This window comes from Propithecus coquereli, unplaced genomic scaffold (assembly GCF_000956105.1).
Source record: "Propithecus coquereli isolate 6110/MARCELLA unplaced genomic scaffold, Pcoq_1.0 Scaffold142, whole genome shotgun sequence".
In the NCBI taxonomy this organism is placed as follows: domain Eukaryota; kingdom Metazoa; phylum Chordata; class Mammalia; order Primates; family Indriidae; genus Propithecus; species Propithecus coquereli.
Window position 1 is genome coordinate 1,393,488 of NW_012138525.1, and position 24,558 is coordinate 1,418,045.

At 43.7% G+C, this 24,558-nt stretch overlaps 1 protein-coding gene across 1 annotated transcript in view; it reads left to right on the forward strand.

The window, feature by feature from the left end:
- Positions 1-2,873: 2,873 nt before the first annotated feature.
- The window catches only part of TTF1 (transcription termination factor, RNA polymerase I), a 29,616-nt gene continuing 7,931 nt past the window's right edge, over positions 2,874-24,558 (forward strand). The window contains exons 1-9 of the mRNA XM_012639677.1: positions 2,874-2,911; positions 5,812-6,837; positions 8,588-8,814; positions 10,146-10,331; positions 11,265-11,343; positions 14,427-14,557; positions 16,328-16,562; positions 18,293-18,382; positions 19,633-19,698. Coding sequence (XP_012495131.1) covers positions 5,819-6,837; positions 8,588-8,814; positions 10,146-10,331; positions 11,265-11,343; positions 14,427-14,557; positions 16,328-16,562; positions 18,293-18,382; positions 19,633-19,698 — 2,033 coding nt within the window. The 5' untranslated portion in view covers positions 2,874-2,911; positions 5,812-5,818. The remainder of the gene's footprint in view (positions 2,912-5,811; positions 6,838-8,587; positions 8,815-10,145; positions 10,332-11,264; positions 11,344-14,426; positions 14,558-16,327; positions 16,563-18,292; positions 18,383-19,632; positions 19,699-24,558) is intronic.

Genomic DNA, 24,558 nt, shown 5'->3' on the forward strand with positions numbered 1-24,558 from the left:
TGGGCAGGCGAGGAATCCGAGGCACCCGCCGGTCGCCCCGGGCCGCACCACCGGGAACCAGGGGTGGGCCCCGGGTGCCGGGCCCTCCGGAGCAGGGCGCGCCCACCTCGCGACGCTCCCGCGCTGCGAGGAGCCCCAAAACTATTCTATATTAGCCCGACTAGTTCCTCAGAGCGTCTTCTGGGCACCGCGCTGCGGAGGGAGAGGGAAAAAAATCGAGACCACCCCTTGCGGAAGAATGGAACGGTCCGTCTCCTTGGCGACGGGACGCCAACAGAGCCGGGCTATACTTGTCCTTTTCTTTCATGAAACTGTTGGTGGCCACCAATATGGACCTGTTTAGAGTTTTCTTGAATCCACGTAGGTAATCGCCACTGGGTTGTGTTAAAAGTGACGGGGCTCTAAGAGGGCCACTGATACTGACTTTCAAATCAAAGACACCATCCCTCCACCCACCCTACTCCACTCATAGCCCCTCCCCGCCTCTGCTCCCTGCACTTAATGTGCATTTCCGAGATACAGCGCTAAGTTCTTCATGATGAAATAGAAATCCGCATTCCAAGCCTGATATTGCTGCTAATCCACTGGGTGGCCTCAAGCTAGACACCCTCCTGGAGCCTCGCGCTATTTTTCTGTGAGATGGGTGGAAAGGAAAGTCTAGAGTTGGATTAGATCAATGGTACTCAACTTTGTGCAACGGAATGGAGGGAAATTGAAAAACACAGATTCACAGGACCCACCCCTAGACTCACTGAACCAGAATGTCTGGAAATGGCATCTGGGACTCTGCAATTTTTTCAGTCTGTTTACCACCCGCTCCACCACCAAACTTTTTATTTTGAAAAAGTTCAAACCCACAGAAAAGTTGAAAGTTGAAAGAAGGGAGCAATGAAAACCCATTCACCTAGATTCACCAGTCCTTAGCACTTGCTGTATTTGCTTTCTCTCTGTGAGTTTATGAGCATGTACACACACACACAAACACACACACGCACGCACACTACAGAATCATTTGAAAATATCTGTAAACATACCACATTTAACCCTAGTACATCATCATGTATCAAGGACATTCTCACGCATAACTCATTGGCACACATGACTATAATGCCACTATCATGCTGGGTGATTTTAATGTGATACAACAATAGTATCTAATATGCAATCCATATGCAAAGTTGAAAATGTGCATTTTAAAAAAATCTTCCCAGGTGACTGGTGCAGTGTTTTCGAAATGATGATCTCTAATCTCTCATCTAGTTCCTCTGTGGGTTCATTCATGCATCCCTATCATCTTCATTAAACATGAAAATATCCTCTTGTACAAGGCTCTAGGTAAGGGGGTTCACTATAGAACAATTTATACTGATGACAAACCTGGACCTCAAGGCCTTGCATATCAACAGTGGGCAATACCAACACCACCTTTACAGAGCAAACCAGAGTTCCAAGTGCTCATCTAAGGCCTGGAACAGCCCTTGTATGGCAAAGCATGTGCGTATGTGCACTCATTGTTTCTCCAGTCTGTTTCCCTTCCAGACTTTCACAGAAGTATAGGTTGAGCACTTTTAAAACAAAGCCACTTGAGGGCTGGATGTGGTGGCTCATGCTTGTAATCCTAGCACTTTGGGAGGCCAAGAAAGGAGGATGCTTGAGGCCAGGGGTTCCAGACCAGCATGAGCAATATAGTAAGACCTTGTCATGGTGGCACGTGCCTGTAGTCCCAGCTACTTGGGAGGCTGAGGCAGGAGAATCACTTGAGCCTAGGAATTTTAGGCTGCAGTGAGCTATGACCATGCCACTGCACTCCAGCCTGGGTGACAAAGCAAGACCCTGTCTCTGGAAATAAATAAATAAACAAACAAATACATAAAAGCCACTTAGCAGCTTACACAGAGGAAGTCAGAGTTGTGCAGTGAGGGGCAGGATATCAGAGTAGTGGAAAGAGCAGTTTGGAATTCTGGCTGGACCATTTCAGTCACCTTGGACAAATTACCGTAGCCCAGTTTTTTAATCCACAGCTGGGGCTAATAATATCTCATAAAGATATCTAAAATATAAGATGGGTTATTATAGGATTAAATGAGAAAATTTGTTACCTGCATGATTATGTTTATTATCCAAAAAGTCTAAAAGTTTGGGTAGTAGATATGATGGCCTCAACTTGATGGTCTTTTTAAAACTTCACTTTTAATCATAAACTAAATCTCCTCAGGACCGTTGAAATGGGAGGATTGGGATAGATCTCCGAGGCACCTTCTAGCTCTAATCTTTCAAGACTTCATCCAAGCCTCATGTCCATCAGACTCTGCACCAGTTAGCCCCTGCCTGCCTCCGACTTCATCTCCCACCACTCTCCCTTCATTCACTGTGCTCCAGCTCTGGCCTTCTTTCAGTTCCCCCAGGACCAAGTTCAGGGCTCCTGCACTTGCTTCCAGCCTAGAACACTCTTGTGCTTACATTTTTGCTTGTCCTTTCCATTTAGACCTCAGCTCAAAGGTCACTCCTCAAACGGCCTCCCCTTCCATCTAAAGTAGCAGGCACTGTCCCCAGTCACTCTCCATCCCATTACCCTATTTTATTTTCCTTATAGGATAGTCCGAAATTGTCTTGGATTATTTGTTTATCTGTCTTCCCAGGTTGATCACTCCTGGACCATAGATGGAGCTCAGAAAAACGTGAATAAATTGAACGCATCCATGAATTAGTACGTCACACGCTCTACCCCACTCCACCCGCAAAGACCACAGGAACAAAATGGGCAGGCAATTACGCCTGCGATAAAGGTCCGGAGGTAGCTGTGTTGCTATGGCAGCATGACGCCGAGGGGCCGGAAGCGACGCGTGACTACTTCCGCTTCCATAACGGCAGCACTTCCGGGTTGAAAGAAAGGTGGCGAGGGTTTCGGAAGGTAGGTTAAAAGCGCATTTGTTGGCTGTTCCTGTTTTTTTAAAATCCGCATATAAAAGTCGAGCGGTGGGTGATGGTTGTCTTTATCTTCCGGGAGCTCTGCCTTTGGCCTGAGGTCGGCGCCTTTGTCTTCGCTGCCGCTCCAGGCCTTATGTCAGCGGGACTGAGCTCGGGGTCTTTGGGAATAAGAGGATCTGGTTAGTTCCCTCCCTGTCAGCTCCGGAGCACCCACCCCAGAGCAGAGCAGGGTCTCCATCGCGCCCCGAAGGCAGCGAGAGAATCGGGACCAGGCTTGGGCTCGTACCCTGCAGGCGGGAAGTGTGTGCTCCCAATCAGTGTGGTTGAATGCATGTCCGTTCGTTGGGGAACCATTTAGGAGCAAGGCGGGTAAGATCCAAACTAAGAGGACTGCGACATCACAACAGCGAAAAGTGCAATAAGGAAGCATCTGGGTTGTTGGGAAACACTGTTTAACAGGAAGATGGGACCCAGTTAAGAAATTAGAGAGGCCCTCTTGAGAAAGTGACTTTCATAGTTAGATCAGTTAAAGGGCAGAAAGGTAATGCGAGGGAAGAGTGTTCCTGGCCCAAGGAGCTGCTTTTGCAAAGTCCCTGGGATGAAAAGGAATGTAGTGTATCCTAAGAACTGAAAGAAGGCAGGGTGTCTGAAACCCAGAGAGAAATCAGAGGTAGGCATGGACCAGACTAGACCATGAAGAAATGAACAGCCTTGTATGTCTGTAAGGATTTTGACTTTATCTTAAGAATAAAGGGGGAACTATAAAAAGTTTTTAGCAGGGGGTGACTACATCTTTAGAAGGTTGTAGAAGACCAGAGGGAGGAACTTAAGAGGTGATTTGCAGAAAAGAAGGAACTGATGGATTGTAAACGATTGTTTATAGGAATCATGTGCTCTGTTTGTTCTTATTAGCAGGTCCTGAAAGATGGGCATGACAAGCGTCTGTTGAGTTTAGTGGCTTGAAGGTCGTAGACACTCTTACTGGAGCAGTCTCAGTGGAATAGCAGGGGGGAAGCTACAAGGATGTGGGTTAAGAAGTGGATGGAAGGGGAAGAAATGGAAAGAGCGATTTCTCTACCAAGAAATGTTGCTGTGAAGGGAGGAAAGAGAATAGCTGGATGGAACTTTAGGGTTAGGTGGTGGTTGCATTTTTTTTTTTTTTAAGTTAGAAGAGATTAAAGGGCGGGCGTGGCGGCTCACTCCTGTAATCCCAGCCCTTTGGGAGGCCAAGAGTTCCAGGCCAGCCTGGACAATATAGCAAGATCCCAAGACCTTGTCTCCACCAAAGAAAAAAACTTTGCCAGGCATCATGCCTTATGACTGTAGTCCTAGCTTACTCAGGAGGAGGCTGGAGGATTGCTTGAGCCCAGGAGTTTGAGGCTGCAGTGAGCTATGAGCATGCCACTGTACTCTAGCCTGGATGACAGAGGAAGACTCTGCTTCTTAAAAGAAGAAGAAAAGATTAAAGACTGTTGGAGTGTTGCTAGAAGGGAGCCAGTACAGAGGGAGAGGCTGGAAGAGAGGTGGGGTACTTGATGGTTCACAGTCTCTCTGAGAAGGCAGGAGGGGGCTGGGATCCAGCACACACATTGAAGGAAATGGCTTTTGACAGGAGGAGGGACACTTCCTTCGTTGCAGCAAGAGGGAGAGACAGGATGCGGCAAATGCAGGCAGGTGTCTTAGCTTTGAGGGTTAACACCTCTTGTCTAATGTGTGTGACAGTATGAGGTTGTAAGTAACACAATTCTTATAGCTGCTATTTACTACCCAGGGTAAATTAGGTGCCTCCTATAGAAAGTGTGCTTAGCATTCAGGCTTGAAAGACCACTGATGGAGATCTCCAGGATCTACTGTTAAATTGCAAGTACAGACCAGAATGTATAGATGCTAACTTCTATGTAAGAAAGAAGAGATTATTTTGCTTTTTTATCATATTAATGTATTACTTAGTCAAAGATAAATCTAAAAAATTGAAACCCAGAAGCAATACAGAGCAAGGAGAGGAACAAGACTTGTTTGCAAAATTACATTTTTAACCATCTCTTTTGTAAAGTGTCTCTGTTACTGTATTTTAATTCCAAATGCATGTGCCCTATATGTAAGTATTAACATTACAGCCTTATGAAAATTTATTCTAGTGCATTGCAGAATTTTCATTCTTCACTGGACACTAACAAGGCATATCCAACCAAAGAGTTTGAGATCAGTGGGTACCTGATGCCCCCACGGTGAAGCCCACTTGTGAAGCCTGCACTTTAATGGTGTCCTGGGATGTGGCTTCTAGATGGTGGAAACAGAGGGGAGCAAGACGGACGAACCACCTTCCTTTTTTTTTTTTAAGTGGAGGAGATAGACATTAAATGACTAAACAATTATTTATTTTTTAAATATGAAAGCGTATCATTTGGGGAATGGGCCAAGCCCAAGGGATCACTGAATGTTTGCTCGAAGAAGTGATCTTCAAGCCAAGCTCTGCAGGATGGCAAGAGGCAGGAAGCAGGGAGGGTGGGAAGGCAGTAGAGAACATTCCAGGGAGAGCCAAGGGAGGGATAGTGGCATGTTTGAGGACCCAAAACAAGGCGTGTGTGGCTGAAGCGAAGAGTTGGAAAGGCGAGGTCACAGATGAGGCTGTGAGGGGGCAGAGGCCTGGTGGCGCAGGACACTGGCGTTCTCTGTTAATACTCTTTTCTGTATCATAAAGGCAGTCGGACCAGACAGAATTACAGTGAGCCTTCCGTATATTTAGAATAATATAATAGAAAATTTATAATCATGACCGCAGGCTTGTATTTGTCATACAATTTCATTTTGCTGTTATGTTTTTCCCCCTGAGGCTATATTTAAAATGTAAAAATAAACCATTGTTGTCACATTTCCCTGCAGGAATAAAATGGAAGGAGAGTGGAGCAGATTTGATATCCACACTCCACTTTTTGACAAGAAAAAGAAAAAGCATTCTGTACATAAGGAAAGACATCAGAAACGTTCCCATGAAAGTTTCAGAGACTTTTCCCTGGTAAGTGAACAGCCTCATATAACTAAGAGTAAAAAGAAGAGAAAGGATTTCCAACATCTCATTTCTTCTCCTTTGAAAAAATCAGAAATCTGTGATGAGACTGAAAAGGCCATTTGTACACACAGAAAGAAGAAAAAGAGAAGACATAGTGCTTTGGGGGTAGACGAGGAAACAGGCGTCGCATATGTCTTTGTGGATAAAGAAAATACTAAGAACACGCCAAAGAATTCAAAAACGGGTGTCGACGCCGTTCATGTTGATACCAGCATAGAACAAGACACAACAGAAGAGCCTGAAGCGGACGGACTGCACGTGGTTGCTCAGTCACATGAAAATGAATCAGAAGAACTGCACTATAAAGTTAGGAAGAAAAAGAATAAAAACCGTCGGAGGAAAGGCGCGTCCTGTGACGCCCTACGGGAAAGCCCGCACACGGGCATCCGCCCGCCCCAATCGGAACCGCACAAGCAGGCATCCTGGCCTTCGGTGGGCCTAGAAGGCAACATCACAGAACCACCGGCATCTGCTAAGAAAAACAAGTCTAAAAAGAAAAAGAAGAAAAAGGCCAGTAACCAGGAGCTCGAGGCACTGCCCGGGCCTGAGCGCTCCGAAAGAGCGCGGGCGGCCGGAGAGGCGGGCGCGGCCCTGGCAGGGCTCGAGGCGTCCGAGGGCACGAAGAAAACGGCCGGGAAAAGGAAGCGCGCTCCTGCCGGAAGCGGAAGCGACGCGGCGTCTGCGGATGAGATTTCCGCGCTCGGTCAGAACGCCGAGAACACACTCTTTGATTCACGGGAAAGCCACGGGGCCTTGCTCAGAGGAGGAGGGAGACCCCGGCGGCGAAAGCGGAAAAGCCAGGCCCGTGGGGACGACGAGCGTGGGGAGGAGGTGTCCAGGTAACGCGGGTGCCGGGCCAGCCGGTGGCTGTTTCCTGTATGGATTCCGCGCCGACTCTGTTTAGCACGTGCATAGTAAATGGCGGAAATCATAAAGAGGTAGACTGCGGTGTGTACAGAATAAGGTACATACTCAACTGTGTAAACTTGGCAAGTGACCTAATTTCTTCATATATAAAATAAGGCAGTTCGGTTAGATTTTCACTAAGGCTATTCTGGCCCCGAAATTCTCTGAGTTTAAAAGCCATTTTAAACCCTCAAATTACTTTGTTTGTCTGTATGCACATAGATAGATGATACTTAGAACTCTACAGAACAGCACAACACTTGAGTTAGGGTTCTCACCAACATAAGAAACTTAGATATTGTTATTTGTATAAATATCGTTTAAGTATAACTGATGAATAAATATGGGGTGTTTTGTTTTTTTTTTTTTAAGACACAGGGTCTTGCTCTGTTACCCGGCTGGAGTGTAGTGGCAAGGTCATAACTCACTGTAACCTCAAACTCCTGGGTTCAAGTGATCCTCCCGAATAGCTAGAACTACGGGTGTATGCCACCACGCTTGGCTGATTTGTTCGTTTGTTTATTTATTTTGTAGAGACAGGGTCTCGTGATGTTGCCCAGACTGGTCTCAAACTCCTGGCTTCAGGTGATCTTTCTGCCTCGGCCTCCCAAAGTGCTGGGATTACAGGCATGCCTAGCTGGATGTTATTTTATTTTATTTTTTTATTTTAATTTTAATTTTTTTTAAGGCTGGTCAAGTGAAGCAGTGGGAGTGGAGAAGGAACAAAGGAATCTGTAACTAGTTGTTATCAATAAGTTGTAAACACCACTGCACTCAACCAACTTGGATTTTTTTTAAATCACTTTATCTCATCGTTCCTGGGACTTGGGACAGATCTTCTCCCTGGTTTTACTCGATAGCTTTCTTACATTTGTGAGGTTGTCTTTGCTTAAAATGGTTTCACATAAAAGTTAAATGTGAGCCGGCCCCATGTCACGTGGTACAGATAATAGCTGTGGTTCCACTCATCATTTTCTGTGCCATCTTACTGGGGACATTTTCAGAACACTGATCCTGGGGCAGGAATAGTCTAAGACTGTGGTTCTTAACTTCCATTGGTTTATGGGCCCTCTGAACCCCTCTTAAAGCTGTTGGTCCTTTTCTTAGAAAAATACATGCAGTTTTTCCAGTTGCCAGTCTGAGAGGTTAACTGATAGGTGTGAACACGCTAAGGAGATTTTGAGTTTGGGGATGAATTAGTGTTAGATAGAAAACTAAGCACAGGAGAAAATGAGACCATTAGTTGTAGCAAAACAGCTGTAAGTTCGTAAACTCTGAATGTTGATTTCATTAATTAATAGGCATTATATGGTAAAACTTAACTCGTCGGAAGGGCTGGGGGGAGAAGTGTTTAAGTCTTGGTGGTGATGAAAGAGGGTTTGGCTTATTAGGGAGTCAATATCTAAAACAAAAAAAATAGAGAAATAGTAGTATAAGCAAATAATAACTGGTAGAAATAGGATTTAGGGCTGCACATTTACCTTCTAGGCTGCCTCTGAAGTATATCTAAATAAATCAAGTTACATTAAATAAAGAGTTTGAAAATCAGGGACTGAATCAACTCCAAGATCCCATCAAGCTTTAACACTCCAGTAGTCTAAATGAGTCATTTTTTTTTTGAAGTTTTAAAATTATTAGATCAAACGATATGTTAATGTTAGTCAACCCAATTTCCCCCCTTAGGTTAGAAACTGCAAATGAAGAAGAAAGCAATTTAGAATCAGCTAAAGATTCTGAAACAAAACACTTACATGAAGATTCAAGAGATTCGGGTGATTCAGATGTGGATTTAGATTCCGCCGTGAAGCGGCTCCAAGAATTCATTCCTAACATACAGGAAAGGGCCGCCACTACGATCAAACGAATGTATCGGGATGACTTCAGGCGATTTCAAGAATTTAAAGCACAAGGTGAGCTTGTAGAATCTTAATATTTGTTGAACCTTCCTGTATGCAGAGCTGGCACCTGACTTTCTTTTGTGAATGATTCGGATTTATAGATTCACAAGAAGCACCCTTCAGCTACTTTCAGCTTCCTCTCCTACCAGAATTGCTGTCCAAGTTGTAAAATTAGCAAAATGAAGTGCACTGTTTTTCCTCATCTTGCCCACTGCTGGTAGAGGTGGCAAGGAGGAATGGGGCCGAAGGGACGAGATAAGCCCCAGACTAGAATATCAGTCCTGGAAGAATAGAAGGAGTAGGAGGTTAGTTGGTTGAGACACCAAGAAAGATATAGAAGTTAAGTAAAATTAAAATGCTATCAAATTAAAATCATCTTTAATGAGGTATAGTTTCCTTCCCCACCACATTAATTTGAGGGTGAGCTGGTTGTAGTGGCCTTGGTTTTAGTGTTACAAGAACCTCCCAGAAAGCTCACTGGACTTAGAATAAGCTGCACATTTAAGGCTGCGTGCTATCAATGAGCGGTATTTACTGCCTGCTGTGTGAGGCCCGATACTGCTGGCCATTTAAAAAAGTGAAAAGAGGTGTCTTAGCTCTGTGGAATTAATCAGGTTGAAGAGATTAGTTCAGAAAACAGACAAATTGAGCAAAAAAGACAAAAGCACCACACACACACAATTATAGAGCAGTATATAATGATCCTATTTTTTGGTATATTGTGTTGAAATTTTTATGAGTATGTGTTTGGTAAAAGATAGTTTTAAAATAAGCCTAAGAGCAGAAATATGTACCACAGGACACAGTCACTACACGATGAAACGTGATGAAGAGGAAGAGAATGTAACCTGCACTGACGTTTGTCACCCTCCCCACAACACACATGCACAGGAAATGTACTCAGATCTCCCCATTCCTGCCACCCTGGTCGGAGTCCTGCCTCGGGGGAGGCGTGTGGCAGAAGGGAGTGAAGGGGGGCTTCTTTTAAACTGTCGTTTCAATGCTGTTTGAGTTTTTAATGAATAAATGTTACTTATTAATATTAAAAGACTATTTTAAAAAGAGACTGATGAAGCAGGGAAGGTCACTTTGGGATAGGGTGACCAGGGCAGACATTGGGAGAAGAGGTGTAGCTTGGGCTGAACCCTTTCCCCAAAGGAGAGGTTGAGTCCGTCAGTGGGGACCGAGAGCCACAGCAGGTGCGGGAACAGGGGCTGCTGCCCGGCAGGGAGGCAGCCGGCACTGTGCCCTAGGGCTGCGGTCACTGGTGGAAAACCAAGCAGCGTGTTTGCTTTTATTTGTTGTTGACGTTACGTACTTTTTCTCCCCACGCCCAATGCTAGGTGTCACTATTAGATTTGGCAAGTTTTCTGTCAAGGAAAATAAGCAGTTAGAGAAAAACGTGCAAGAATTCCTGTCCCTGACAGGAATTGAGACTGCAGACCAGCTGCTGCACACGGACAGATATCCGGAGGAAAAATCTACCATCACCGACTTAAAAAGGAAATACTCGTTTAGATTGCACATTGGTAAGTTTAGAAATACTTACCCTTTGACCATCCAAAGCCTTCCAGCCTCAAACATGACAACCCGTGGCCAGCGTCTCGCACGGTGCCTGGCCTGTCCCGTGCGTGCAGCGCGTGTTCACTGCCGCTGTGCTGATGGCCTTCTGATTGCCAGTCTGTGCTTTTGGGGATATGGAATGTGGCCATGTCTCCCAGGTACGGTGCTTTCACCACAGGCTTTGTGAAAAATCAAATGATCAACTTCTGTCTTTCCTGCTTGGCGATAATTATGGTTTTGGTCTTCCTTCCTTTATTTTTTGTGGGTGCTACACAGAGCACGTCCTTCTCTGCACCATGTTCTCCTACGTTTTTTAGGTGTAGCCATACGTGTGCTTTGTACCTGGAACCCTCCTGCTTGGGAGTCAGAAGGGTGTGAAGTAATGTGGGATCAGAGAGAAAGGAAATCTCTTGAATTTAAAGAGGATCATTCCTTAGGTGTTCGCTGGAATGTACAAAGGAAAACAGAGTAGTGAGCCCCTGTGGAGGGATTATTTCATCTTTAGAGTAGGAGAGTGAGAAAAGCTGTTTGGAAAGATTTTTGTTCATCATATGAAGAACTCTTAGCATGTGTTCTCCACCTTAGCACTCCCTCCCTCTTAATTCAAATTAGGTTAAAATTCCTTTGCCTTATAAGGGTCTTGCCCATGAATTGAGTAGACCAGAAGCTGGAGCCTTGGGTACTAAGCACGAGTTTTTTAAGATTCCAGGGAAACTGGTGATGGTGGACCTCTGCTCTCCAAGACAGCTTTCTGCAGGACACATGAAATCCCGACCATAACCTGGGGTTTAGGATAATTAGTGCTGCTTAAAAGGGCTGTTCTGGGTTCTTTTACAATTGTGACTTCATTTGGTGCCAGGCTCTGCAAGCCCCTCTGATTGCCTTACTTCTGACTTTAGGTAAAGGCATTGCCCGACCCTGGAAGCTAATATATTATCGAGCAAAGAAGATGTTCGATATCAATAATTACAAAGGCAGGTAAGAAAAAAGCCTTAGCAGCTTGGGACAAAACATTTCTCTTGTCTTTGGTGACACTATAAATCAAAATATCCACAGCAATGGATTGGAAGTAAAAATGAAGATTTTTATGTGTGAAGTTAGATTGTATATTTGTTGCCAGATGTCTGTCTTCAAGGCCCATTTCAATTTCCATGTCTTTCGTAAACCTTTCGTAATCTTCTCTTCCCTAAATCCTCAGCTTTTTCTTCCTACTTCTGTTTTAGCCCTCCACACACTCTGCCTCTCTTGCTATTGCTCATGTTTTCTCTGCTCCCTACTACGTTGTAGGCTCCTAGTAAATCTAAGCATTTCTGCTTGACACGATGTTCCCTTCAGCACTCAGCACAATTCTTTGGGTTTTCAGTAAGTGTTTGCAGGTGGCGGTAAACACTAGTGTTCCCTCATGGAAGCGCCGTTCAGCACTGTCGATCCACAGTGCTCAATGTGGTGGTTGGCATTCTCTCCCCCCTTTTTTCCAAATAAATATCCAATTATAATTTGTTTCCAACATTGCAAGCTAAAAAAAAACAACCAAGGCACAGAGGAAGTGTTGGCTGTGGGTTAGCACCCTGCTCAGGGACAGAAGTGTCAGCAGGAAGTTGTCATCTCTGCCTGCCTGGTAAACAGCTCATCAGCTCAACTCCTTGATCTCACTCTGGGAGGCAAGTTCAGTAAATCTTGTAGCAGCGTCAGCTGAGTTCTGCTTAACTATATGATTTTAAACCAAGACATACATGTTCCCTGAACTTCTGACATTGAGTTGACCTTGTTTCTTTTTTAAAATTTTATAGAAAGAAATCAACTTCTAAGATCAAGGCAGATTCAATTAATTAAAAGAAAGAAAGAAAGAAGGAAAGAAATGAACCCTAGGTGAGGAAATTTCACACACACAGACTGAGACCTGCCCTGTCCTTTTTTCCCAAACCCCACGGTTAGACAGTTGTGAACAGAACTTTAAGAAAATCCACTAAAGGTGACATTTCAAATGACATTTGCTTTTGGTGAATTAAGAGTGGCAGCTGAGATAACATACTTTTCTACCTGTGACACACATAGGGGAATGACATTTTTAGAATAATAAAGGTCATTCTGATCATAAAAAGTTCATTCATTTGTGCTGCGTTACTTGTGTTGTGGTGATCATTTACCCTTAGAATATTTTTCCAACTTAAGGAATTCTTGACTGAAAAAAAGTAGAAAGTCAAAAATAAAAGAATTTTGAGGCTCTGGAGGGCTTGGGAACTCAGTGCACCTGTTTCCCTATTTGGGGACGCTTGATTTCTCTCTTACTTCCTCTTTTCTGTTGCTTTAAGGGTGTGTTTAAGTTTTTTTTTTAATCTCAAAAAGACAGATTGCTTGAGAGGAAAACTACTACAAAGTATTCCCTTTTGATCCCCATGATTCTTAATAGTGAGGAATAACAAGTCTTCATTTAGCACACTCTGCGTTCACAGATAAATTTCTGAGAAAGAGAGGATGTTATTGTCCTGAAGTAGTTATAGATCGCTACCATCAGAAATTGATGGTATTTTACTAGAGTGTTTTTGTTGTTGCCTTGGTGAACCACCGCTCCCCACCCCCTGCATTACAGTTTAGGAATCTTAGGATGTTATAAAGATTGGTCTTTCTTTACCTAAATATTTAAGGTGTTTAATCTCAAAATAGATTTATAATATAGTAGTGCTTTTTTAGTACTTTATTTTTTTTTTTGAGAAGGAAAGAGAAGTTTATTAATTTGCCAGGAAATAGTACTTTGTTTTTATATAGGATGAATGCACTTTAAATTCCTTACATAGTTACACGTTTATATTAAGCTGTTTGCTGCATGTATGTTGAATGCCTGTTGCCTGCCAAGCATTATTGTTTTTTGTTTTTTTTTTTCTTGAGACAGGGTCTTGCTCTGTTGCCCAGGCTAGAGTGCAAGAGTCAGGCTAGCTCACAGCAACCTCAAACTCCTGGACTCAAGCGATCCTCCTGCCTCAGCCTCCCGAGTAGCTGGGACTACAGGCATGAGCCACCATGCCCGGCTAATTTTTTCTATATATTTTTAGTTGTCCAGCTAATTTCTTTCTATTTTTAGTAGAGACAGGGTCTCTCTCTTGCTCAGGCTGGTCTTGAACTCCCGAGCTCAAACGATCCACCTGCCTCGGCCCCCCAGAGTGCTAGGATTACAGGTGTGAGCCACCGCGCCCGGCTGCCAAGCATTATCGATGCCACGGTGCACAGAGCTGACAAGGTCTCTGCCCTTATCAGATTTCCCTCCTAGTGCTGTGCCATCCAGCAGGGTGGCCACCAGCCGAGTGGCTGTCGTGCACCTGGAATGTGGTTAGTCCAAACTGAGATGTGCTGTGACAGCAAAGCACACGCTGGATCTGGAAGGCTGGGTGTGAAGAACAGAATGTAAAGTATCTTTTTAATACTTTTTGATACGAATGATGTGTTGTAATGAGATCATTTTTTAACACATTGGATTAAATGAAATATATTCTTAAAATTACTTTCATTAAAACTAAATTAAAATGAATTTTCCTATGACTACTGGAAAATCTAAAATCCACGTGTGGCTCACATGGTGTTTCTTTGGGAGTGCTAGTCTAGAGGAAGGGTGTGTGCGTGTGTCATTGCAGGTCGGGACAGTGCTATGAAGGAGAAACACCATATTCTCTAGGAGTGAACAACGGGGACCGTAGGCTGAGGCCATCAGGGAGGCGCTCCCTGACGCTGTGCTGTTTAAACTGCATCTGGGGGCGGGGGGAGGAAGGCCATTTCCGCCCAGGCACAGAGGCTCTGGGCAAGGAGAGGCTAAGAGATTGTTTGCTCAGGTTGCTATGTGACTGAGCCAGACGTCTGGCCTGTGACTCTGGTGATTGACTGACAGGATGACCCCGCCGAGATGCAGACAGGAAATGCCCAGAGCTCCGGTCACTGGTAGGCCTGTTGCTGGAACCGGGTTTCCTGACGGCCCGTCTCATGTAGCTTTTCCCATGACTGCCATACTGCTACGGGAACACCACTTCTAATCTCATAGTTCAAACTTGGAAAACGTTCTTCCCTTCTCGTAGGTATAGCGAAGAAGATACTGAGAAGTTAAAGAGATACCATTCCCTCCACGGCAATGACTGGAAAAAGATTGGTGAAATGGTGGCCCGAAGTAGCCTCTCAGTGGCCCTGAAGTTCTCTCAGATCAGCACTCGTAAGTGGTGGTCCCAAGCGCCCCCCTCAGTGAAGGACAAGCCCAACAGGCCTTGTTTAGCCCACAACTGAGCTAGAAATCACTGCAGGCCTGTCTTCAGACAAAATCGTCGTTTTTTTTTTTTTAAGCCATTCTCTGTACTAATCCATTTTGTTTCCTCGTGTGTTCAGTGAAATCATGCAACCTTTATCCACCAGGCTGATTTTTACTGCAGTTCAGTAACTTATGAACTTAAGTAACTTTCAGTGTGAATGTAACCGCCAAGTGGACCAATACCCTAGGACTGAGCGTAGGATAGCCTACGTGGGGCTGGTCACTTTTCCACGGTGGCCCGGGAGGCTCTGGGAGGGAGGCGTGGGGCTCAGTTGGCCTGTTAGGCGGCAGCTTTACCCAAAACCTATGTTGGTAACCTCTGTCCCTCTTTCCCAAAAAGTTTCCTTGGTTTTATTCTTCACATCAGAGCATCTGAAATTAGTTTAAGACGACAGTCCTGGCCAGGCACGGTGGCTCACACCTGTAATTCTAGCACTTTGGGAGGCCAAGGTGGGAGGATCACTTAATACCAGAAGTTCAAGACCAGCCTGAGCAACATAGCAAGACCTCATCTCTACAAAAAATAGAAAAATTAGCTGGGTGTGGTGGCATGCACCTGTAGTCCCAGCTACTGAGGAGGCTGAAACAGAAGGACTGCTTGAGCCCAGGCATTCCAGGATGCTGTGAGTTATGGTCATGCCACTGCACTCCAGCTTGGGCAACAGACTGAGACCCTGTCTCAAAAAAAAAAAAGAAAGTTCTTGGGGTTATTATTTAGCACAGGGGCTCACATACTCCAGCCACACAGGTAGTGTGCCTTGTGGCCAGTTCTTCAAAGTTTCCAAGAAGTAAAACAAAAATCTGGAATTTCTTTTTAAATTTTATGAACTCTAGATACCTTTTTCTTTCTTGGAAATCTCTTAATTTTTAAATATTCATCCAAATTTTTATTGAGGGAAAAATGTAAGACTCTGTGGGCCAAACCAAAGACATTTGCTGGTGCCAATTTGAGGCTTTTCCTTACTTAGCATGACCGTGCACGTGTCTAGTGAGGAAGGGTGAACTTAGGTGCTTTTGACACCCTGCATAGATGACTGGCTTCAGAAATTCTCAGGTGCCTTCATCATCCACTACTGCACTGGTGTCATTGTGGCTGCTAATTTCACACTGGGAACTCTTGGTGGGGAGACATGTATATAACATAAAAACCATGTGATAATTTTTTTTCCTATTAAATGTTTAGGGAAAGTGTTTGGAAATCTCACAATTTCATGCAGGAGACATTGTTCTCGAAAATAGGAAGAATGACATTTTTGAAGTTTAAAAAAACCATTGCTTTAAGAAAGGACTTACTAGTCAGGCACAGTAGCGCATGCCTGTAATCCCAGCACTTTGGGAGGCCGAGGCAGGAGGATCACTTGAGGCCAGGAGTTCAAAACAAGCCTGGGCAACATAGCCAGACCTTGTCTGTACAAAACAAGAAAAAAAATTTTAAAAAAGGAAAGAATTTATTATTTAATAATTTCTGGCTTTGGTTCTTAAAAGGAATCCATGACCATTTTAGTAATTTCATTTTAATTTGCACATACTTGTGTTTGATTGTTTTACCTTTGTGTAATTGAGATGTCGACCATTGTCTTGGGAAAAGTGCCTGATTTAGCATTTCGGGTTTTTTTTAGTATCATGTTTGAAAGCAGGTAGATTAGCAACTACAAGACTATCCTTTTATATCTATAGAAAGAAATCGTGGTGCTTGGAGTAAGAAGGAAACTCAGAAACTAATCAAGGCTGTTGAAGAAGTGATTCTAAAGAAAATGTCTCTTGAGGAGTTAAATGAGATGGATTCCAGACTCCAAGAGGCTCCTGAAGGTCGCCTGTCAATTGTTCGGGAAAAACTTTACAGGGGCATATCTTGGATAGAAGTAGAAGCTAAAGTGGAAACCAGAAATTGGATGCAGTGTAAAAGTAAGTGGTAAGTTATGCTCTCATTCTCTCTCTCTCCCTCCCTCCCTCCCTCTCTCTCCAATTTCTGTAGAATGGATAGAGGGGTGAGTTACTAAGAATACCTGTGTAACCGCAGTGTGAACAGTGTACACGTCAAGAACAATCATCTCCAGCCCACTGCCCCAGCTGCTCTGGTGTCCCTCTCTGATCTAAATTAGCATTTAACAGCTAACCCTGGTTCGTTGAAGAGTGTATGGCTTCCTCATAAAGAACTTGAACTTTTTAAATACTGAATATTGACTTCTGATTTCTTTACTCTGTCTCTTTCTAAGTTTTTAGTGAAAGCAGATAGTTATCTGTTTGCAACGTTAAAAAATACGAAACAAATGTTCAGAACACAACTCAGGAGCATGCTGATCAGTAACAGCTCTGCCTCTCTATTTTGCTTTTTATTAGAATTCAGCAGTTCCTCTGTCTTCATCTGAAATGAGGCCGTCGTGCTCTTAGCTGCATCTGTCACAAAGTGATAGTTTCAGCCCTGATCTTGCTGCACTTTCTTTGCCAGATGTAGTTTTTCCAAGCCCTGGAGGGTGGCTGAGCCGGAGGTGCAGCTGCAGCGTGACCCCCTTGAACCAGCCCTTGAGCACAAAGCACGCCCAGTGCTCTTTCAATATCAAACAGAAATGAAATCCAGAGTAGGCATATTTTATGTTAAAAGCAGATTCCTGGGCTACACTGTTGATGTGCCTTACAGTTCTGTTGTAGGTACGTGAGACTACACTCAGAGAAATAAATCCCAAAGAACAGATTTGAGAGGAGTATAATATGGAGGAACCAAAGCTCTTTCTACCTCTATATTTTAAGCTAAAAGAAGGGAATGAGAGTTATAAGCCTCAACTGGAGGATGATACATCAATGTTAAAAAAGGGAAATGATTATGATTAAGGGTGGCCCCGCTTCAGAATCAACATAATTAAGACAACATGTAAGATTTCCATTTTAATTTTGAAGAGAAAAATAGGAAACTTGACCCTGAACATATATTTACCTCATGTAACATCAAAATGACCTCAGATGATACATTTCAAAACTGTAAACGTGGTGGCTGTTAGTAAGAACAACAGCGTCGATTATCTGCACAAGTGTCATGTATCTCCGTAATCAGAAATGTAAATATAACAGCTAATGGTCTGTCTGTCAATCAGATTGTGGCAAACTTTGCTATTTAAGGTAAGTGCTTTTTTAATATTTGTCATTGGGTTGATGCTGTCACTAGGAACTCCAGTCAATCTTGAGCCATTAGCTTTGGGCATTAGAGGAATCATCAAATCATTTACTTACTAAATTTTGTCTTATTTAGTGTTCCAAGAGCCAGTGGTGGTAATAAGAGCAGTATCTGTCTGTCATATAAACAGTTACAATAAATCGAGTTTTCATAGTGTCCTCTAACACCAGCTAATAGGCTGCTTTTTTTCTCACTTTCTTAAACTTTTTATTATGAAAATTTTATAACACACACAGACAGAACTCTTTGTATTCATCATACAGTTTCAATAATCATCAATTTTCTATCATTTTATTTATCCCTTCGCACTTTTTTTTTTTAAATAGGTATATTCTTGACGGTGTTAAATGTTAGCAATGATAAAGTTAGAAACTGGTTCTGAATGAGGGCAGTTTAGATGATAAAAATATAGGAAATTTTAACAGAAACTTTACCCCTGAAAGTAAACTATATTTTTCTTTCTTTTAATGTAGGATGGAAATTCTAACCAAGAGGATGACTAATGGCGGGAATATATACCGTGGAGTTAATGCCCTGCGGGCCAAAATCAACCTTATTGAAAGGTGCGGGAATAGAAGTGGCCGCTGTTCTAACTGTTCTGCTCTCTGGCCAAAGAGTAGTTACTAATGCTGCAGAGTCTGCAGTGAGATTGCCAAGGTTCAAATCCCTGTTCCAGCACTTTCTACACGTGTTACTGTGGGCATGCAACCTACCTTTCTAAGTCTTAGTTTATTAATCTTAAATGACGATTGTAACGGTGCCTACCTCTTAGTGTTGGCAGATGGATAAAATGAAATGATGTGTGTAAAACATACTATGTATTCAATAAATGTAGTTATTTTAGTCTTTGAAGCTTTCCATATGGATAAGAGTTATTTATATCCATTGGAAAGTAGAGATAAATAATTTAGACAAAGCCCTCCTGCTCTCTAGTACAAGTTTGTTGGTATCAGCTGTTGCTTGGTCTTTGGTTTTGTCTTTGAGTACCTAGCCCATGCAGAGTCCTCCCCGAAGTGTTTGGAATATTGTAAGAGAAAGGGAGATACAGTCCTATTTTATTTATTTATTTATTTTTTATATTTTTGAGACAGGGTCTCGCTCTGTCACCCCAGCTAGAGTCAGTGGCGTTATCGTAGCTCACTGCAACCTCAAACTCCTGGGCTCAAGCTATCCTCCTGCCTCAGCCTCCCGAGTAGCTGGGACAACAGGTGCACACCACAACACCCAGCTAATTTTTCTATTTTTAGTAGAGATGGGGGTCTCGCTCTTGCTCAGGCTGGTCTCGAACCCCTGACCTCAAGTGATCCTCCCACCTCAGTCTCCCAGAGTGCTAGGATTGCAGGTGTGAGCCACCTCGCCTGGCCAGCACCATATCTTTGTCTATAGAATGGGGCTAATCCCTCTGACCTCACCAGTTGGTGGCGAGGGTTACTATAAGTGAATTCATGCACATAAAGATCTTAACACAGCATCTGTCACATAGTAAGTGGTGGGTACAGATAGACTATTACTGTGTGTCTGTCTTGAAGGGCGAAGTTGTGTTTTTTACTGTGAGAGAGCAGCATGGTTTGGTGGGAGACACAAAGGGCTCAGGAGGAGGAGAGATGTCTCAGCCCATCTCTGTAGCTCATTAACTCAGTGACCTTGGAATAACCTTGGGCTAGGACACGTGACCTTACTGTTTGGTATAATGAGGGAGCTGGCACGGGGTGAAAGTGCTGGCACCTTCCAGCTCTTGATATTCCGAGAGTCCATGAAGATGTCCATCGTGTTGATTTTTGCTTGAAAATTTAATGTTTATTTTTTCTCGTAGATTGTATGAAGTAAATGTAGAAGATGCTAATGAAATAGACTGGGAAGATCTTGCTAATGCTGTAGGGTAAGCCCATTTGTTTAATATTAAGCTAAGTAAAAGATAAAGATGACTTTACAAATGACTGCCTATCAGATTTTAAAGACAGGACTGAAACTGATGCTGCCTATGGAATTTTATGTAAGTGGTGGTTAAGATTCCTCCTGTTTGCTAGGAAACCAGTTCAATACGGTGCAGAGTAAAAAGCGAGTTTCAGAAGCAAGCTGCTTAAAGGTTCTGAGCTACTAAGTAAATAAGGTTTCCATGGCATTAAATAGATCATTAATTAGGTATGGTTTTCCTTTTTCTTCCTTTTTGAGTGTGTCAAGTAGATCATTGCACCTAAAGTGTTTTGTGATTACAAAGCTTAGGTCGAGGCGGTTTCCATGGCGTAGCAGTGATAAGATTCACCTCACCCATTTTAGGTAGAGCGTGATACCTGTGGCCTGCCCTCCTATCCCACCTGTGTCAGTTTTCTAGTGGGAAAATAACTGTGACAGGGAAGTATTGCCACACAGTCACAGAGGCATCGGTGGGCGACCAGGGTGAGGTGGTAGGTGCTCCGCTTCAGTAATGTGGGACGCATTGTCCCAGCACGCGCTCTCTGTCAAGTCTCACTGTCGGAAAACCAAAGGACCAGAACTACTCTTCATCTACCAAATACAAGCACCTGTGTGCCAGGCGTTTCTCTCGGCTCTGGGGGTACCACATTGAAAAAAAAAACAAATTCCCTGCCCAGTGGAGCTTTCATTCTGTTGACACAAATACAGATTTTTGTATACGATAGAATTAGCCTAAAACCCACAACAAACTATACTGCCGACAATGACGGCAAACTAACAGCAGTTCACTTGTTGGCCACCTTCTGTATAACAGGCACAAAAGACAGTGGCAAAGAAGAACTCTGGGAACTCACTTTTAGTCCTAATGGGAAGAGACTAAACAAACAAGCTAATTTCCGACAACATGGTTATTAAAAAGAAAATAAAAATAGGGTAGAAGAGCCTGAGGGTTGGGGCAGTCAGATGGGGTGCTCAGGGAAGGCGTCCTGAGTGGTGACGAGGCAGCCATGCTTGGACAAGAGCCAGGAGTGTTCTGGGCAGAGGGTAGTGAACACAAAAGCCTGAAGACAGGCTGGGCACATCCGAGGGACTGAATGGCGTCCAGGTGGCTGCAGAGCCGTGAGTAAGAAGGTGATGGTGGCGGATGGGCTGAGCAGGCGTGCAGGGCCAGACTGGCATGTTCCAGGTAGTTCACATGACGTGTTGACGACATTGCACATTCTCCAAAGATCGCAGGATTTCCAGTTATCTTTGTGTACCTGGTTTGGAGCTCTGAAACTACCAGTTCTCTAGCTCAGTGATTCTCAGCCCAGCTCGCACATTGGTATCATCTGGGGAACTTTTTAAAAATACCCGTGACACACCCAGAGAGGATAATGGAATTGGTCTGGTGTGGAGCCTGGATGTTAGGACTTTCCGGGGCTCCCAGGTGATTCTGATGTGCTGCCATTGCGAGCCCCAGCGCTCTGGCCCTGGGTAACTGACTTGGTCAGTTACTGGTTAGAATGTTTACATTGTATGTAAGAATGCAAATACAGAATTGAATATCATGCCCCATCCATAAGGAAAAAGGACTTTGTAGGTTTGATTTTATCATTTATTTTTTTGAGTAGGTGATAGATCGTCTGGTGCAGAATTAAAGAAACCCGAAGGGAAACGGTGAAAAGCATCCCTGACCACCCGCCCCCACCAGCTCCCTACCCCCACTGGAAACCACTGCCATGTATCCTTCCAGAGATATTTTATGCCGAACAACTGCAGGATCCGAATGATGTTCTGGTTTTTTTGGCTAACGTTGGTTCTTTAAACCTTCTCTTGAACAAGAGTGACCAGAGATTGTCCTTTCAGAGCCCTGGCAGCGATGGCACTGCCCCTCTTGTGTGACCATTCTTGTGTGTGTGACCATTCTTGTGTCTGCCCTGCTCTTTGTTGTGTTCTGCAGCTTGCCTCGAGTTAATTTTACTGTTCTTCAACTTCTCGAGATGGGTTCTCGGCTCGTTTTCAATTTTTCTTCCTTGCTAATATTCATTTAAGGCCACACGTTTTCTTCTAAGTACTGCTTTATCAGCAGTGCCCATTTTTTGGGAGAAAGTTTTAAACACAGAATAAATGAACCCCACGCACCCATCACCCCACTTCAGCAAGCGTCAGCATCCGCCAGCCTTCCCAAACTTCGGCATCCACCCCCTCCAATGATTGTTATTTTTTTGGTAAATTTTTACAGACTTTACAGTCTTGGTACCTTTCAAAATTCAAATGTTCCTTTTCAGTAATTCCATTTGGAATTGAGTGATTCCATTTCTAGAAATACCTTCTACAGAATAAATTCACACATACATGAAATGACTTGTGTACAGAATAATTTACTCCAGTAGTGCGTTTGCTAGAACAGCCTAAATGCCCACTAACAGGACTGGCTATGCCTGTAGCCTCCCTGAATGATGAAATACTTTATAGCTGCGAAAAAGAATGAGAAAGCCCTTCAGTGATGGTGCACAGAGAGCTCCAAGATATGTTCTTAGCTGAGAACAGCGGGTTCTTAGCAGAACAGCGGGTGGTATACCTGTGTCACATAAACAGAAAGATTTGATATGTGTGTGTGCATCTGGGACCTCCACGCCGTGTTCTGTGGACCAAGTAAATCAGACTGGCCCTCCCTCCACCTCACCCCCCACTGAAGCCACCTAAAAAAGGAAAAGAAAAGGGGGCAAAAGCCCCTAAAAACCTCAAAAAACCAACAAGTTGCGAGAATAGGGGAAAGAACACCCATATATGTATCCTTCTTTCATAGTCACCTATTCTTGACATTTCGCCACATTGGCTATGTCATTCCTCTTCTCCTCCAAGAGAATAAAATTTTTTCCCATAACAATTTGAGAGTTAGTAGCAGATAACACTTCCTAAACAAGAACGTTATTTTACCTAACCACAGTACAATTAGGAATTGGGAAATTTAACATTGATATAATACAATACTCTAAAACATAGTCCACATTGAAATTTCACCAGTTGTCCTAAGAATGTGCTCTATAGCGTTTCCCTCCTGATTGCAGATCCAGTCCAGGATCACACGTTGCATTTCATTGTTATGTCTCCTGAGTGTCTTTTCATCTGTAAAGTTCTTCTGCCTTCGCCTTTGACGATGTTGACAGTTTGGAAGAATGCAGGCTAGTTGTTTTGTAGAATGTCCCTCAGCTGGAGTTTGTCTCCTGCTTCCTCTTGGTTAGATTCAGGTTGTATGTTATAGGCGGGAATACAACACGGATGTTGAGTCTTCATCACTGCGTCACATCACGAGGCACATGATTCTAATGTTGATCATTCATCTAAGGTGGCATCTGCCTCGTTTCCCCAGCTTTTCCCTCGGTGATAAGAGATGGCTGCAGGGAGACATTTGGGACCATATAAAGGTCCTTTTTCCTCTTCGGGCTTCTGTCAGTAGTTTCACTGTGGTTTTCATTCACATTTCTCGTCTGAGAAGTGAGATTGCCATGGTTTGCATATGTTTCTAAGCTGTTTACCTTTGCTGGCCTTCACTGCATATAATTCTTGCATTTTGAATCAGTTCTGGCTATTGGACAAAGAGGCCACCACTCTCAATATCTGAGTTTATTGCTTGCTAAGCAAGGGAGAGCCAGACTGCAAAACACAGTCCCTCTGCATGAAGCAGATTGTTGAGCATCGTGAGGTTCAGGGGTCGGTAGGCTCTCAGAAGTGGGCATGTTGAGGGATTGTTTGGCCTTTGGTCTTGAAAGGTGGATGGTGGAGTGAGGCTCCTGCAGCCTGGCTGGCTTTCAGAAGTATGGCCGCTGGTGTGACATTGCTGTTGGTCCGTCAGGAAGGGTTTAGACTTGTTCTGGGGGTTAGTCAGTTACAATTTGGGATTATGACCAAAGAACAAAGAACAATTCATCATTTTCCTTCTTGAATTTGGAGAATCAGAATCTTTTAGTGACTTCTAAGAGACTCTGCTAGGAATCACAGACACATGCCATGGTTCCAAAGCCTTTTCTTTTCTAGCTTGCTCGAACAGTGGGGCCCCCACTCTTCAGTACTGTGGGTCCCCAAGGGGCGAGAGTGTCAGGTGCTTTGAAGGAGGTGACCCTGATGTGCACCCCACCAGCTCCCATCCTGAGAAGTGCTCATGTCAACAAAGCCCTCCCTTTGTAACATCAAACTACTTTTTAAAAATTCGACTTTCTACTATATTTTTGTGTACCTTGTAATATTGCTTTAGATCACAGTTTTTTTATTGAAATGGATTTTTAATGATTTTAAGTAAAATTATATGTTTAAAAACTGATTATTCTACGTGAGAGTTATAAATCTCAAAGATCTATTGTAGAGATTATGGCATCTAGTCAAATACTATTTGAAATACTATACACTCTCAAAGTTCTAATAACAAAACAGTAAAAGTTAATCATCAAAGGTTCAATTTGTTCATATTCTTAGAGCCTCTTTTGTGACATACATGAGCAGGATTTAAGGATCGCATCTCCACCTGATGAGATGAACACCTGCTTAGTTTTTAAACGTCCAGATCAATCATCATTATTTCTCAAAGCGTGGGGCCTGGTTGGTGGAGCACCATGGTGAACTCGCGGCACGGGGAGAGGACAGGCAGGGGCGCCTTAGAGCTTGGCCTTCAGAGTCAGATGGACCTGGCGTTGAGTCCAGGCACTGCACTTAGTTAACCTTCCTTAGACAGGTTATCCGCTAACTTGTCTCTGAGCCTCGGTTTCCCTATCTGCAGAATGGTTTAGCAGGCCATTACGAGGACTAACGGAGATAATGCATAGCAGTCTCAGCCTGGCGCCCGGAG